The sequence below is a fragment of the Bombus terrestris genome, chromosome 11, assembly GCF_910591885.1.
Source record: "Bombus terrestris chromosome 11, iyBomTerr1.2, whole genome shotgun sequence".
NCBI classification, from domain to species: domain Eukaryota; kingdom Metazoa; phylum Arthropoda; class Insecta; order Hymenoptera; family Apidae; genus Bombus; species Bombus terrestris.
This window is the reverse complement of record NC_063279.1, coordinates 17,573,902-17,588,405: the sequence shown is the minus strand read 5'-3', so window position 1 is coordinate 17,588,405 and position 14,504 is coordinate 17,573,902. Positions and strand designations below refer to the sequence as shown.

At 28.1% G+C, this 14,504-nt stretch overlaps 5 protein-coding genes across 11 annotated transcripts; 2 read left to right on the top strand and 3 right to left on the bottom strand.

Moving 5' to 3' along the window:
• The first annotated feature begins 36 nt into the window (after positions 1-36).
• Positions 37-2,235, top strand: LOC100644733. The gene is made up of 5 exons (XM_012314255.3): positions 37-941; positions 1,008-1,330; positions 1,432-1,672; positions 1,766-1,857; positions 1,939-2,235. The coding sequence occupies exons 1-4, from the start codon at positions 871-873 to the stop codon at positions 1,827-1,829; spliced, it is 699 nt and encodes a 232-aa protein (XP_012169645.1). The 5' UTR covers positions 37-870; the 3' UTR covers positions 1,830-1,857; positions 1,939-2,235.
• On the bottom strand, positions 2,128-3,757 carry LOC100644614 (serine/threonine-protein kinase RIO3). 2 transcript variants are annotated; one of them, XM_048410511.1, is made up of 6 exons: positions 3,604-3,757; positions 3,158-3,253; positions 2,914-3,095; positions 2,747-2,847; positions 2,382-2,664; positions 2,128-2,314 (listed from the first exon to the last, which is right to left on the bottom strand). In XM_048410511.1, exons 2-5 carry the CDS (start codon positions 3,250-3,252, stop codon positions 2,398-2,400), a joined length of 645 nt encoding a protein of 214 aa, XP_048266468.1. In that variant the 5' UTR covers position 3,253; positions 3,604-3,757; the 3' UTR covers positions 2,128-2,314; positions 2,382-2,397. The 2 variants fall into 2 exon arrangements, with proteins under 2 accessions (XP_048266468.1, XP_048266469.1); XM_048410512.1 differs by lacking the exon at positions 3,604-3,757 and having other exon boundaries at positions 3,158-3,559.
• A 182-nt stretch (positions 3,758-3,939) lies between these two features.
• Positions 3,940-5,909, bottom strand: LOC100644493 (U5 small nuclear ribonucleoprotein 40 kDa protein). The gene is made up of 6 exons (XM_003399262.4): positions 5,358-5,909; positions 5,153-5,282; positions 4,757-5,070; positions 4,384-4,656; positions 4,150-4,315; positions 3,940-4,071 (listed from the first exon to the last, which is right to left on the bottom strand). Exons 1-6 carry the CDS (start codon positions 5,469-5,471, stop codon positions 4,013-4,015), a joined length of 1,056 nt encoding a protein of 351 aa, XP_003399310.1. The 5' UTR covers positions 5,472-5,909; the 3' UTR covers positions 3,940-4,012.
• LOC100643539 (lymphoid-specific helicase-like) lies at positions 5,230-10,706 on the top strand. 4 transcript variants are annotated; one of them, XM_048410500.1, is made up of 7 exons: positions 5,230-5,342; positions 7,458-7,822; positions 7,927-8,516; positions 8,596-9,245; positions 9,324-9,718; positions 9,870-10,128; positions 10,235-10,706. In XM_048410500.1, exons 2-7 carry the CDS (start codon positions 7,622-7,624, stop codon positions 10,303-10,305), a joined length of 2,166 nt encoding a protein of 721 aa, XP_048266457.1. In that variant the 5' UTR covers positions 5,230-5,342; positions 7,458-7,621; the 3' UTR covers positions 10,306-10,706. The 4 variants fall into 4 exon arrangements, with proteins under 4 accessions (XP_048266457.1, XP_012169642.2, XP_003399303.2 ...); XM_012314252.3 differs by lacking the exon at positions 5,230-5,342 and adding an exon at positions 6,486-6,984 and having other exon boundaries at positions 9,378-9,718; XM_003399255.4 differs by lacking the exon at positions 5,230-5,342 and adding an exon at positions 6,490-6,984.
• Positions 9,154-14,175, bottom strand: LOC100648484 (SANT and BTB domain regulator of class switch recombination). Of its 3 annotated transcripts, none has more exons than XM_048410499.1 (9): positions 13,851-14,175; positions 12,922-13,636; positions 12,439-12,819; positions 11,991-12,257; positions 11,631-11,925; positions 11,318-11,546; positions 10,980-11,253; positions 10,708-10,889; positions 9,154-10,116 (listed from the first exon to the last, which is right to left on the bottom strand). In XM_048410499.1, exons 1-9 carry the CDS (start codon positions 13,933-13,935, stop codon positions 10,103-10,105), a joined length of 2,442 nt encoding a protein of 813 aa, XP_048266456.1. In that variant the 5' UTR covers positions 13,936-14,175; the 3' UTR covers positions 9,154-10,102. The 3 variants fall into 3 exon arrangements, with proteins under 3 accessions (XP_048266456.1, XP_012169644.1, XP_012169643.1); XM_012314254.3 differs by lacking the exon at positions 9,154-10,116 and adding an exon at positions 10,452-10,640; XM_012314253.3 differs by lacking the exon at positions 9,154-10,116 and adding an exon at positions 10,452-10,643 and having other exon boundaries at positions 13,851-14,174.
• Positions 14,176-14,504: the final 329 nt, after the last annotated feature.

The window sequence follows — 14,504 nt, the reverse complement described above, 5'->3', positions numbered from 1 at the left end:
TATAATATACCTATTTATGTCAATATCAAGCATCAGATGTAGATACATCTGCTGAATAAAATGAATTGAGTGGTTACTTGGAACAAATAATTAAAATAAATATGTTGCAAATAGCTTCATAATAAAATAAAAAAATTTTTACAGTATGAAAAGGTACAAGGGCTAAGACTGTATAAGAAAATATGTAATTATATATAAGTTTATAAAAACTAATTTCCAACGTATTTGAATGTATCTACATATGTATATGATAGTATACAAAAATATTTCGTTATCTTTAATATATTTTCGGACATATTAAATTCTAATTTTACTGTTGTTTTTTCTGAGATAAATACTCCGAAAATGGTTGATAATACAGTTGAACAATTTGCTAGACAATTATTTTTATAAATATCAGAACTTTCATATCATTATTTTACATAAAATATGGAATAATCGTATCATGAAAAAAGGGACAAAAAATAAAAAATGGTGATGATGTCTTCATGAATACGATATTTCAGAGGAGTTTCTTCATTTATGAATATTGTGAATTTTAAATGTGAATAAATTTAGATATGGTAAATGCGAATTCGTTAAATATCCTAAGGATTTAGATAATTTTTGGATTAAATTTCCTGCTGAATCACACCCTGTAATTAAAAACAATTAATTAACAAGTAAATTCGTTTGGCATCTATAGAAACTTTTTGCGTTGCTTCTTCATTACTACAATACTGGGAAAAAATATAACTTTTGCTTTGTTATCTTGTTTTGGATTCATGCTATAGATCTTAGTAGGCTAAATCGAGCGTCTTTTGCCAAAAACTATAGTCAATTGACAAAATGATCCACTGAAGCGTCACACTTCTTATAAACATATTAAAAATGTTTATTTATTTAGTAGCTCCAGTGGCTACGTTTGTTTTTATTTTTGGACTCTTGTACATCAAGCGCCTGTAAGTGAAACCACTGTGAATTGCATTTCAAGTAATTTTTTCTAATCAAATGTGTTTCTAATTTAGAGATAATTGGTTACGATCATCGATACGGTGTTCGTTGATCTTGTATAATGGATTAATATACAGAACCGCAATCCAAACGTCATTAAATAATAGAGATTCGGAAAGTAATTTGACAAGTGAAAGTCCTATGGCTGTAATTAGTGATAGAGATAGAGTAGAGTATGACGAACTATTGGCACAAAAAATAGTAGCTAACAATAACGAAAGATTATCAGATGCATTTTTGGAAGAAGTTGGAAACAGGTCGAAGAACTTGAATCCACCACGGTATTCTTTTGAAGATATAGTATCAGAGGAAAGGAACAAAGATCTTGGATTACGTGGTATAACAAATGAATTTTTTATATATCTAAAGAATAAATAAATAAAGAGAGAAAAAAGTAATTAACTAATTAATAATTAATTAATTATTCATATTCCATAGTCAAAACACATCAATTGGGAATAACGTATGATAATATTACACGAACGAGCAAACAAGAAGGGAAGGAAAATATATTAGAAACGTTGAAGAGTTCCGTTGAAAAGTCCAATTATCCGTCTTCTCGGTTAAATAAACAAATATATAATCTGATCTTGAAGGAAGGTCAGAAGGAATGTGAAGCAAGACAGAAATTACTCAGCAGCGATAATAACAAGTTCAATGAACCGTTACCGATTGAAATGTGAGATATTCAAATTAATATAGTTGCGATTTATCATTTAGTATGTTAATTATGAAGTCATTAATAAGCGAATTTTCACAATTTTGTTCATAGAAAGGAATACCTTCCATCGTCGTCGGAAAAAAAAGCTGGATTGAAAGATAACATCGATAAATGATCTAAATTTAACAATTAAATGTTAAAATGTAATACGCGTCAAAAATAAAATTATACCATAGAAAAGTATACAATTTTATTACTGTTTTTATAAAAAATTAATATTTTAGATCGTCATTCCTGTTTCCCGGTTTTGAGCATAATTGGCGTAAATCGGGAATAAGAATCTGTCACAACCATTTGTGAGTTGATCAAGGTTCTCAAATAAAACAGGAACACAGAATAATAAGAAAGAAGCAAGTTTAGTAACAGGAATGTAGGGTAATGAAGGTCATAGACAACAGACTTAAGATAAAAAATTAGCAATTAATAAATTCATTTATTTAATCTTTTTGTACCTTTGTATTACAATATAGTAATATTGATATCATTACAACATTTAATAAAGTGTTTAATGTCAAAAATAATTACGTTTTAAATATTTCTAAGACCAATCCATTTCTGATACAATTAAGCAGTACGCGTTTGCACATAACAAGAGAAAGCCTGTACAATAATAAATAGTATCGTGAATTCAAATTTAAATATATTATTATAATATATTTACACTTACAAGATATATAGTTAGTTTATTTTGTATGTGGTCGCGCTTTTGCTTTTTGTCTTGAACTCTGAGCATGACTATGAGCTCTTAAACTATTGAACACTTTATTGTTTAATTTGACATCAAATCCTCCTGTGTCCCCTGTATGAATACCCGGTGGGAATTGTAAAACTCTGCAGGCATTTATTCTTGATGACATTAACATATCATGTTTTGTTACAATTTGGGATCCTTCACCACCCATTTTTCTATACCCACAACGTGGTATAGAAGCATATTCTTTTTCTATGCTCTATTAAACAGTAGATATGTATTAAATGTCCAACTCTTTTATAAAGAATTTTGTATAGAATATTACGTTACAAAATATTTACCACAAATCTATCAAAATCTCTAGTTGTATCTTCAATGTCTGTGTCTTTCTCATCCTGGTCCTCACATAGAGAAGTCCGATAGTTTGTATAAGTTATGTTAACTATAAAATATATGATGACAAAAATAAAAAAATTTTAAATAAGATTTATTAAAAAGAATATCTTACCTTTAGAATCACGATTTAATTTTTCCTCTGTACGTTTTAACATTAGATCATGTTCTTTGTTAAATTGATCTTGCAACATATGTGCAATCACTTCATCATTTTCTGTATCATTTGTTTCACGTATTGTATAATTCTCAATGTTTACATTATCTACTGTCTGAATGTGACTCTTTTTCAATTCTCTATTAGGAGAAAAATACATATTTTTATACTTTTACTAACAAAGAAATTACTTATTACTTACTTTTCTTGCAAGCTTTTTGCAAGTTGTTCTGAAGTAATCTCTAATAAATTGACAGGGCCTTCTACTGGCTGAATTTTCGCCCATGGAGTTGACATTCTTATAAATAATAAATTAAATTACAAATTTTGAAAAATAAATGTATCACGGATATAATTTTACTCTATGTTTTTACTGATATAACGTACACAATGGTTAAGTTATCTAATATAAAAAATTGGACTAATACAAAAGAAAAAATATATCAAACTTCATTATTTAAATAAATTTTGTGATTGTTTGATTCCGCTGTGATTTATACGTAGAGATAACCATTTCGTAGAAGAGTCTTTCTCAATATTTTGCAATACTTGTTTGACAAATCGTGCCATAAAATAATTTCGATTGTTTTAACATAAAATTAAAAATATTTGTTACACAAGAAAATTAAGAAGAGAGCGCGTACTTACCTTAAAATTAGAATAAATAAAAATGTGGAAGACGATGAAAAATAAACGAATGAAGAATTAGAAACGCCTAGTACACTAAAATATATCGCGTGAAGTTAAGCCAAAGTGAATCGATAAGGGTGTTTGAAATAGATTACAGTTAAAGTGGGAATTTAAGTTAGCGATGTATTCAATAAAAAATTTGTTTAGAAATAACCTTATATATAGTTACAGTTCCTTTTATTTTTGAAATTTTGTATTTACTAACCAAAATATTTTTTTGAATACTTTCTTCTGATAATAAAACAAGTATACATAGAAAGGTATAAAATGAGAATACAAAATGATCTATACATGTAATATTATTATACATTTTATTTTATATAGATATCTAAATTTAAAAATTAAATGAAAATCAATTTTAATTTCCTTATTGTGCAGCTTCAATTTCTCCCAGATATATTTGTTTATCACTGGACCCAGAGCAAACTAAAAATAAGAAAAAGACATTTAAAATTATTATGATACACTAATCACTACCGCATTTTATAATTTTATATGTATTACCAATTGGTTCTTTTGGATGAAAGTCAATATCATTGACAGAACCATTATGACCAGGTAATTTGTATAATATCCTACGACTTGTAGTATCCCAAATATAATGAAATCTATCTGATGATCCAGCTGATACTTTACTACCATCTGGAGACCATGCACATCTCAGAAGATTCTACAATCATTTAAATAAATAGAATCATAAAATCTTAATAATACATGTATCAAAAATTAAAAACCCACCTTTTCAAAATTATGCTGATGTCCAGAAATAATTTTTACACAACGTTCGTAAGGAGCAAATGGTCTTACATCCCAAATTCTTAATGTGTTATCCACAGCATTTGATAATATATAAGAACCATCCGGACTAAGACTTAATCCAGTTATAGTATCAGAATGTCCTTTTAGTCTATAAAGAATAGAATTTTTTCTTAAATCCCATACTTTTATATCATTATCTATTCCTCCACTTATTACTTGTTCCGCTGTATCATTAAATGTTACAGCAGTAACCTACATTAAAATAAAAAAAAAGAGAAAGAGAATAGAAAATGTCAAAGTCTTATAAATAATGAATTCAAAAAATCAAAAATCATTATGAAAAAGTTATTACCTGATATGTATTATTTAGGGTATAACACTGTCCTCTTTTTCTGGGATCCCAAACACGTATTGTGCTATCATCGCTACCTGAACAAAGTTGTGTAAGGCCTCTCCTTGCTCCAGACACAGAGTTTACAAAGGAAGTATGACCTTTGAGTTTTTTTATTCTAGTTCCAGCAGTTATGTCCCATAAACCTAATGTCATGTCTGTACTAGCTGTATATAAATGATTACCATCAGGACTAAAGTGTAATTCCATAATCGCTCCACTATGTCCAGTTAGTACAGAAATATTTTCACATTCTCCATAGACGTTCCAAATAACTGTAAGTATATATATTATATTCGCATCTACTATAAAGTATATGTAATGCATTCACAGTTTTTTAAATCATTGATAACATACAAATTTGTCTATCAAAGCCTGTGGAAGCAAGATATTGACCCTCTGGATGAAATTCAAGAGAAAATATATCTCCTTGATGTCCTTCGAGGAGCATAATAGGTGCAAATAGAGAAGATGTTCTAGGTGGACCCTGAAGAAAAAAATAAATTATTATTCCAAAGCTTTGTTCAACAATTATAAGATGAATAATGTTAGTTTAACTTACATTTTGTACAACTGCTTTTTCTCTACTACTAAAGACTACCTCATTTTTGGTACGTTTTGAGGCAGGAACTAATGCTAAGATATCATCTCCTTTACGTTTATCCAAAATTGGCATAATGAATAATTTTAGTTATTAATTATAATCACGATACTTTAAAAATACGTTTATGACAGATAAAAACATAAACCAACTAGCTGATAGCAGCGAGGAAATGAGACTACTCACGCCCGTAGTTCTAGTTGTTTCACAGAACAGGTGCTGCACCATGCGGCTAAATGCTGAAGTTAACTAACGTTAGCATATACAAGAACCTATTGAGTCCACGTTATAAGAACCAATTTGTCCTTGAATCTGTTGTGCAGTACTACGGAAATGTTCGTATCTACTTTTCTATCTGAGATAGACAAGTATGAGAATGACAAAATCGCGCAATAATGATTTACGTTAGTAAAAGTTCAGTTTTAAGAAAGTAAAAAATAAAAGAGGTTTCACTTATAAATTAATACCCAGATACATTATCTCAGCGATATCTGATATTAGATCATGTTATACTATCGATGATCGAGCTTCTTGGTGCGTTAGGCGAACCCCCCTCCCCCGCCGTAGTATGAGCGAGTGCTCAAGTGTGCAATTATGCAAAGGATCTTTTTGTACAATTATCGAATGTTTCCTGTATTTGATAAATGAAGGAGAGATATAACGACTTTGAGTCTAGGAATTACGATTTGAAATCCAAGAATTCATTGCACTGGTTCAAAATTTGGACATTGTTAAAGTTTGATATTTTTTTATTAAATTATCTGGCTTATTCCACATGACTCTTTTTTCTTATACGTTGTTCGTTTTTGTTGGTACTTTTTTTTTATTATTAATGTGGAGGAAATCCGTACGGACACCAGGCCGCTTCTGGGGGAAGCTTTCTGGGGGAATTTTCATACTTTACCATAGAACCGTACATTTAAATAGGTTCTTGTAGCGTGGAACTTAATAGATTCTTGTCTATTCTAATGTGTAACCAAACAGAACAGATTCCTGACTTTAAGCTTAGATGAATAGGTTCTTGTATATGCTAATCTTAGTTAAATTCAGCATAGCATTTTCCCTAGCGAGTCTGGAGATCTATTTATATGATGGTAGTCACGATTTGATTTTTGGACAGTTTCCCCTAAGTTTCGCTATATGAATATCGCTATATTCCCACGTCCATGATAGTTATATATTCATTTTTTTGCACCGATTAATTCATGTCTCATCAACTTAACAATGACCAAATCCAAGACGGTAAACCAGCTATAACTTCTCCAGTGCGTGAGTTAAGATTGGCTCATAGAAACGGCTCAATGCAAAGCCCGAAGCTGTAGTTGGGCGACCGCAACGCCATTCTCTGCCAGTTATTGCGAATCTACCACGCAAAAAGATAGTTATATTTGTATGTGTAGTCAAATTTAGCGGGAGTTTCTCAGCACGTGAGATATTCATATATTTTATTAAATTCGTTTTCTCCCTGATTTGGAGTTGTTTTTTTATCAAATAAATATTAAAAGTTACTTTTAATCATTTCTCGAAATGGAAAGTAATAATTGTGGCACAAAAATTCTTATTTCTAACAATACGAGTTTAGTTACAGGTAAAACTCTCTTATTAAAATTATTCAAATTGTTATGATAATAAAAGAAAGTTGTCACATACATCACTATTTCTTTCAATAACAAGATTTACATCAACTTTTCAACATTTCTAATATAAATTTCTAATATAAATTTTATTTATGTAAAACAATTAGCGATCTGATTTTAAACGCAACATGTAATATAAATTTAATATTTCTTTCTATTGAAAAGTCAAATATTCAAAATTATTCTGTTATATTTTATTGTTGGTTTACTTCTTACTTTTTTTCATTTATTACTTTTTAAACTGACTTAAAATTGAAATTGTGTTAAGTAATTGTAAAAAATAATATTTTTCTTTAAAACAAGAATTTAATCAATATGTATCATAATTCTTATGATATTAAAAAAAAGCAAATATTAATTTTGTATGATTACTTAATATTTTTATCATGTATTTATGTTATTCTTATTTCTTATATGTGCAAAGGCAATTCGAGAAGCATTGTAGACAATGTCAAATTTAACAATGAACCATTGGAAGAATTTAAAATAAATCAAAAGAAAAGAAAACGACAGGAAAAAGCAGAAAACAAACAATTAGCTGAAGAAGAGTATAATCAACAAATTCAAGAACAACAATATAAACGATTAATGCATTTGTTAAGTAAAAGTAAATTTTATGCTTCATTTATTGTTAGTAAAATTGACAAAAGTTTGGAGAAAAATGCTAGTAAACTTAACAAATCCACAAAAAAAAATGGAAAAAAAATAGAGTATGCAAATGAAAACATAGCGCCACATGACAAAGGAAAAAAAAGAAATAATAATACACAAAAATATATATCTAAAGATGTAAATAAATATAGTAATACTTATAATTATGATACTTATAATTTTTATACACATTATTTTATGATTTGTTAATGTTTTTTTACTGTTATATATGTAATTTCTAGGTACAAAAGAAAATACATATGAATAAAAACAAGTTGAATTTAAGTGAAGATGAAGTTGAAAATGAATTGATAAATGATTTTAAGGATGAAACCGAGAATAGCAATAATGTTATTATTGAAACACCAAAATATTTTAAAGGAGAGTTACGAGACTATCAGAAGGAAGGACTCCAATGGCTAAAAGTTCTTTATGAAAATGGTATAAATGGAATTTTAGCTGATGAAATGGGACTTGGGAAAACAGTTCAAGTTATAGCCTTACTGTGCCATCTCATTGAAAAACGGCAAGATGGACCTTATTTATTAGTTGCCCCTCTCTCAACTCTACCAAATTGGATGTTAGAATTTGAAAAATTTGCACCAAACTTGCCCATTGTGTTATTTCATGGAACACCAGAGGAAAAATTAATACTAAGGAGCAAAATTAAACATAAATATAAGATTACAGAAACTTATAGTACATTCCCAATTGTACTTACATCTTTCGAAGTGCCATTATTTGAAAGCGGCTTTATTAAATCTTTGAGCTGGAGATATATAATCATGGATGAAGGACACAGAATTAAAAATCATGAATGTCAACTTATAAAGTATGTTGTTAAAATTTAACAACTTATTTATATCATAAACATTGAATAGTAAATAATATAATTCATTATTATTTTATAGGATTTTAAAGACTTGTAAATCCATGAACAGACTTTTATTAACAGGCACACCACTACAAAATAATTTAGCAGAACTGTGGTCATTGTTAAATTTTTTGTTACCAGAAATTTTTGATGATTTAGCTGTTTTTGAATCATGGTTTGATGCAAAAAAACATCAGGGTGATGAAGGAACAAAAAAGTTCTTAAAGTTAGAAGAAGAAAAACGAGTACTGTCATCATTACGTGAGATATTACAACCGTTTCTGTTGAGACGTGAAAAGAGCGAGGTTTGTTTGGACATACCTCCAAAAAAGGAATTAGTTGTTTATGCCCCTCTGACAGAATTGCAGCATAATTTATATAAAGCAGTATTAAATCATGATATAGATCAATTAAGTAAGATTGAAGAAGAACCAATTATATACACGGAAGATGGTAAAAGACCAAAAAGAAAATGTGTCTTAAGAAATATGAATAATATTATGAGTACATATCTTAATGATGACGTCTCATCAAATAATTCACCTCAACAAATTGATGATAGCAGAGACAGTGAAACTTGGATAAATGCAAAATCTGGAAATGAAGAAAATTTATTAATGTGGAAAAAATACACTGATGTTACAGAGCGTAATAGAGACTTCTTAATTAATGTTCAGACTAGACATAGTAAGTTATTATTTAGTGTAGAATATATATTAACCACTCAAATATTTTATTGTTATGTTTATCTCTTCATTGTTTCAGTTAGTATGTACAAAAAGATTGTAAATCACCCATATTTAATACATTGCCCATTAGGTCCAGATTTCTTGCCACAAATAAATGAAGAATTAGTTAGATCATCTGGTAAGCTTTTAGTATTAGATGCAATGCTTGCAAAACTTAAGAAGCATGGGCACAAAGTTTTATTATTTTCCACCATGACAATGATATTGGATATTATAGAAGATTATCTTTCATTACGTGATTATAAATATGTCAGATTAGATGGCTCTACTAAACTTGTGGATCGAAAGGAAAATATTCACAATTTCAATACAAATCCTGAAATATTTCTATTCCTTATATCTACAAGAGCAGGTGGCATTGGATTAAATCTTGTTGGGGCAGATACTGTTATCATATATGATTGTGATTGGGTACATCGTTGTTTGTTTTATTACTTTTATTATAGAAATTGTAACTTCTAATACTAACTGATACTAATTTCTTATTATTATTACCTATGATGATAAGTATAAAGATCCTGATATCACATTGTTAATTAAAAGCAATTTGATACATTTGCAGAATCCTCAAGCGGATATACAAGCTATGGCACGTTGCCATAGAATAGGTCAAACACGTCCAGTAGTAATATATAAATTATGTACCAAAGGAACTATTGATGAAGCAATTATTAGTCGCGCTGATGCAAAACGCCTTCTAGAGAAAGTAGTAATCTCCAAACACATTCAGTCGATAAATGTGAATAACAAAGCAGATTTACTGAAGTTACAGAAACTTTTAGGATCAAAAGAATGTCAAATAGTTGCATCTGAAAATGAAGGTAAATTATTGAAATATACATAATTTTAATACCCACATTTTGTAATTTTTATAATCATAAGTAATTTTATATAATTTTTAATCATTTTTAATGATTTTCTATACAGTTTTTACGGAGGAAGAACTTAACAACCTATTAGATAGGAGTGACTTATACAAAAAACAAGGAGAAACTTAAATGCCTCAACTTCTTCCTTGAAATGGATAATACAGTATAAATATATAAGTTTGTTTTAGTTACATATTATTTTTAGTTACTATATAATATTTATTTTTGTATCATTTGTCATGTAATACTAAGGTTTATTTAATGATGTTTAAACAAAAAGTAAAAAAATATTTTATTTTACGAAAGAGTTCAACATACAAAACAGTCAGTAACAGTTATAATAGTCTGATATACTTATGATTTATTTAATTTCGTACGTAGAAAATACTTCCCAGTTATATTTTTTTTATAAGATTGATTTAGTTGATCACGAAGTTCTGCTTCCAATCTTGTATAAATTCCTCCTGCTTTGAATAATATTATTTATAAAAACTGTATATTTTCTAAAAATATAATATGTAATAAATGTACCATTTAATTGTTTTTTTATCCGATTATGTTTAGTAGATGATTTTAATAGCGAAGAGGAGTCTACAGATACTCTCTTTGTTAGTAGCGTTATCATTTGTAAAGCTGCATTCTCTTCAAAATCTCTTTGATTATCTTGATTGTGTCTTACATTTAGGTTACCACTCCACGAGCGACCATTATTTCTAAAATTATCTTATATCAGTAAGCATGAATAATTTTGTCACTTTAAAACAATATCGTAATATAAATTTCTTTCATATGACATTAATCACCTCCACATGATGTCATTTCTTGATTTCTTTTTTATTTTATTTTTTAATTTTAATGAAGACCGTGCATGAGATTCTTCACTATGATTTGATTCTTCATCAATACTACTATATTCATAAGTTGTAATACCATCATCTATATCGCTATCTGTTGTCGAAGATGTGATCGATGAAGTATCAGTTGCAATAGAAACTTGCTGACGAACCTTTTGTGATGATTTTTGTAAATCATGCATTTGAGATATTCGTCGGAATCCTGACCCGCTCCAAATTTTTCCTAAATATTTAGAAAATATACTGTTATTATCATTACTTATAAGCATTAAAATATGTTAATTTACCTAAAAGTCCAAGTCTTGGTCGCTGTGGTGTAAGTTCTATACCAAGCCACCACATTATATCTTTACATATTAATTTTCCTGGTTGAAGCGATGTATCACGAGCTACTAATCTAGTAATCTTTTCTGGGAAAAACAATTGTGGTGGTTTCATAACTATTACTTCCCTATGTACTGTAAAAATATTCAATACACTTATGTCTGTTTGAGTCTTAATATCTGGAATATGTTCCTAAGGAAGAAAGAACACAGTAGTTATGAAGTTCATATTTTTGAAAACTTTCAAAATTCAGAAATGATATTAACAAATGCGTACCCTATACCTACAACCTTCATGATTTGGTAATACTCCAAACTTATATGCTCGTTGACTACAGCATGGATATCTGCCCAGAGGAAATGGTATAGGCCGTTGTTGTTCATTAATAAAAAACTGTGGAAATTCTGTATGATAGCAGCACCACTCAAAGTGATGAACTGGAAAATATATATTACACTGTGTACAAAATAAAAAGTGACAATCTCCCCATAGCCTCCAATAAACTTTACGCCAAGAACGTAACTCTGTTCGAAGACTAATAATGTAATCATTTAAAGTCCATGTTAAATCTCTGTAATATAGATTTTATTACAATTATACATCTCTTGATACTAAGTTTGAATACTAAAATTGTACCTTATGTGTTTGCTGTGAATATTCCCACGGTTGTCAATTTTCATTGCACTTGAAATACATGGTACATAATTAGAAACTGATTGAATAATATTTTTCCCACATTTACTGCACTTAAATAAAGTAGCTAAAGAACTATAGTGTCCTCTCTTATGATCTGGCATTACCTCGGCAAGAGACATAATCAACTTACAAAATAATTTACTTTGAATTTTATCCTTTTTGTCTTTTAATGCTTCAACATCTTCATTTGTAAATTGTTCTACTAATCTGAAAAGAGATATTAACTGGATTTGATATATTATTAATCAATTAAGAATAAATGGTATAAATTTTGCAAATATTGAATAAATAAATATTTTTTTCTATGCATTTTGTTGCAATAATAAAGAAATAATTTTTTTTTCTAATGAGCATTTGAAATATTTAAAACTGTATAAAAGTAAAACACCTTATTAAAAGATTATCATCTAAACCAGTTAAAACTGTTGATGTTTTTAATATATCAGATATGTTTTCACGACAATATTGTAAGCAGCTTTCTAGTAGTGGTTCCATTTGTAAAAATGATGCGGACACCATTATTGGAATAACATTATTAATTTCCAAAACTGGCCATTCAGATTTTTTTATAATATCTTTTTTCACCCATCTCATTAGCCAATCAAATATTGTAACATCACAATGAACTGATATATCTATTTCCTCTAATTTTTGACCTGCTGTCACATCAGCAAAATAACGCATTTTTTGAATAAGAAGCTTTTGAGGACAATGGAAATTTTTTTTAATGTTCTTTTCTTCATCACAGACGTGAATTTCCACTTCATTGCTGTACAAGCGTAGAATAAACTGTTATTAATTCTATAAAAAATTATTTTCAATGTCAATATTAAATTTAATTTTGATTGATATTAATTATTGATACACTTACTCAGTTGATCTCTTACTTGATTTACTTTTATCTTTTTCCTTCTCTTTATGCATGACATTCGTAAGTACCTTGGTTTCAATATTATTAGTCAATGAATTACATTTCTTCACCTCGGTACTTATAATAGATTTTTTAATAATAGGCTGTGAAATAGTAGGTTTTGGAATCATATATGGCAATATTGAATCTAATAAACCTTCATGCAGTACATCACTTAGATTTGTTTTCATTAAGGTAATTAAAAAATTTTCTGTTGTATCTACAGATCTTCCAATGTTCATATCCTCTATTCGTAATGAACTTTGCATAATTTGATTGCATCTTTCAAAATCAGATATTACATTTTGATCATAAGTATATGTTTGCTTATTTTTAAGTTGCATATTTGGAGGCATAATGCAATGTAGAGAGTATTTAATATTGTTATCATCTGTATCAGATGAAATTTCTTCTGCTGTATGAATACTTTTATGTTTCTGCATGACATTACTATTAATGTACTTTTCATCAGTATTATTATAATTCTGTATTTTACAATGTATATCAATTTTTGCTAACTTGCCCCAATCAAGCTTGTTCTCTGTGGTTAATATTGTAGTTAAACTTCCACAATTGTCATTAACTTGGTATGCAAGTTTTATGAATTCAAAAAACATTCCAATTGTCAACTTTGATTGATTGCAATCCTCAAGTTTATAAAATATTTCTGACAAATCTGAAGCAAATATTTCTTGTTATTTTATGTTAAAAAGGTAGTATAATAAATTTATAAATGATAATTTCAACTTCTTCTTTCAACTATATTGATTAAAACAAAGCTTAGATAAATATTTATTGTGAAAATTAGACAACAAAGATAAAATGAAAAGTGATAAATATCAAATACAACGATCTGAAGTTGTGCAATATATGAATTAGTTTATCAATACCTTCTTTAGTTGTTGAACCACATATCGCTAATAATTTGTGCATATTCTCTTTCAAAGATGAATTACTAATCTGATTTATTTCCATTTCTTTTAATTAGTAAATTCTATTTAATAAATTCAGATTTCAATTACTACAATTACAATTTATATGTTAATTAAATGTAATTTTTAGTTATCACTGTATTTGACAATTGCTATATCCAAATTAGTCATTTGTATATGAACTTCTAATTTCAATACGATTCTTAATTTAATGAAAAAATTCATATTTTAGCTTGAAAACTAGTGTAGATTCGACAATATTGACAAAACAGTAGTATCTCCATATAAATTTGTTTATTTGGAAAATATACAGTAGATATCTCTAATATTTTGAATTTAAACATAAATCATAATTAATTAACATCGTATCATAAATTATATATATTTATCCACCGCATTTATTACTATATGTATAATAAATTATATTATATTATATTAGCATATATTATATATATATGCTAGCTGATATATATGATGATAGTGTATACATATATGTGTAGTACATATATGTACTACACATGTATACATACTTGTGTGATGTCAAATTTTCTTTTTGATGTAAATAGTATTATTGAAATATTACCAGAAAGATAGTTACATAACTTATGTTCC

Coding starts and splice junctions, on each gene's coding strand:
- LOC100644733 (XM_012314255.3), top strand. CDS start 871: ATGTTTATTTATTTAGTAGCTCCAGTGGCTACGTTTGTTTTTATTTTT. Junction 1,331..1,431: donor CAAAGATCTTGGATTACGTG/GTATAACAAATG, acceptor CATATTCCATAG/TCAAAACACATCAATTGGGA. Junction 1,673..1,765: donor GAACCGTTACCGATTGAAAT/GTGAGATATTCA, acceptor TTTTGTTCATAG/AAAGGAATACCTTCCATCGT.
- LOC100644614 (XM_048410511.1), bottom strand. CDS start 3,252: ATGTCAACTCCATGGGCGAAAATTCAGCCAGTAGAAGGCCCTGTCAAT. Junction 3,096..3,157: donor GCAAAAAGCTTGCAAGAAAA/GTAAGTAATAAG, acceptor TTCTCCTAATAG/AGAATTGAAAAAGAGTCACA. Junction 2,665..2,746: donor GAGATTTTGATAGATTTGTG/GTAAATATTTTG, acceptor ACTGTTTAATAG/AGCATAGAAAAAGAATATGC.
- LOC100644493 (XM_003399262.4), bottom strand. CDS start 5,471: ATGCCAATTTTGGATAAACGTAAAGGAGATGATATCTTAGCATTAGTT. Junction 5,071..5,152: donor AGGCTTTGATAGACAAATTT/GTATGTTATCAA, acceptor ATATACTTACAG/TTATTTGGAACGTCTATGGA. Junction 4,072..4,149: donor TCATCCAAAAGAACCAATTG/GTAATACATATA, acceptor TCTTATTTTTAG/TTTGCTCTGGGTCCAGTGAT.
- LOC100643539 (XM_003399255.4), top strand. CDS start 6,924: ATGGAAAGTAATAATTGTGGCACAAAAATTCTTATTTCTAACAATACG. Junction 6,985..7,457: donor CAATACGAGTTTAGTTACAG/GTAAAACTCTCT, acceptor ATATGTGCAAAG/GCAATTCGAGAAGCATTGTA. Junction 9,719..9,869: donor TCATATATGATTGTGATTGG/GTACATCGTTGT, acceptor ATACATTTGCAG/AATCCTCAAGCGGATATACA.
- LOC100648484 (XM_012314253.3), bottom strand. CDS start 13,935: ATGGAAATAAATCAGATTAGTAATTCATCTTTGAAAGAGAATATGCAC. Junction 11,926..11,990: donor ATTCACAGCAAACACATAAG/GTACAATTTTAG, acceptor TCTATATTACAG/AGATTTAACATGGACTTTAA. Junction 10,644..10,707: donor GATAAAAAAACAATTAAATG/GTACATTTATTA, acceptor TATTATTCAAAG/CAGGAGGAATTTATACAAGA.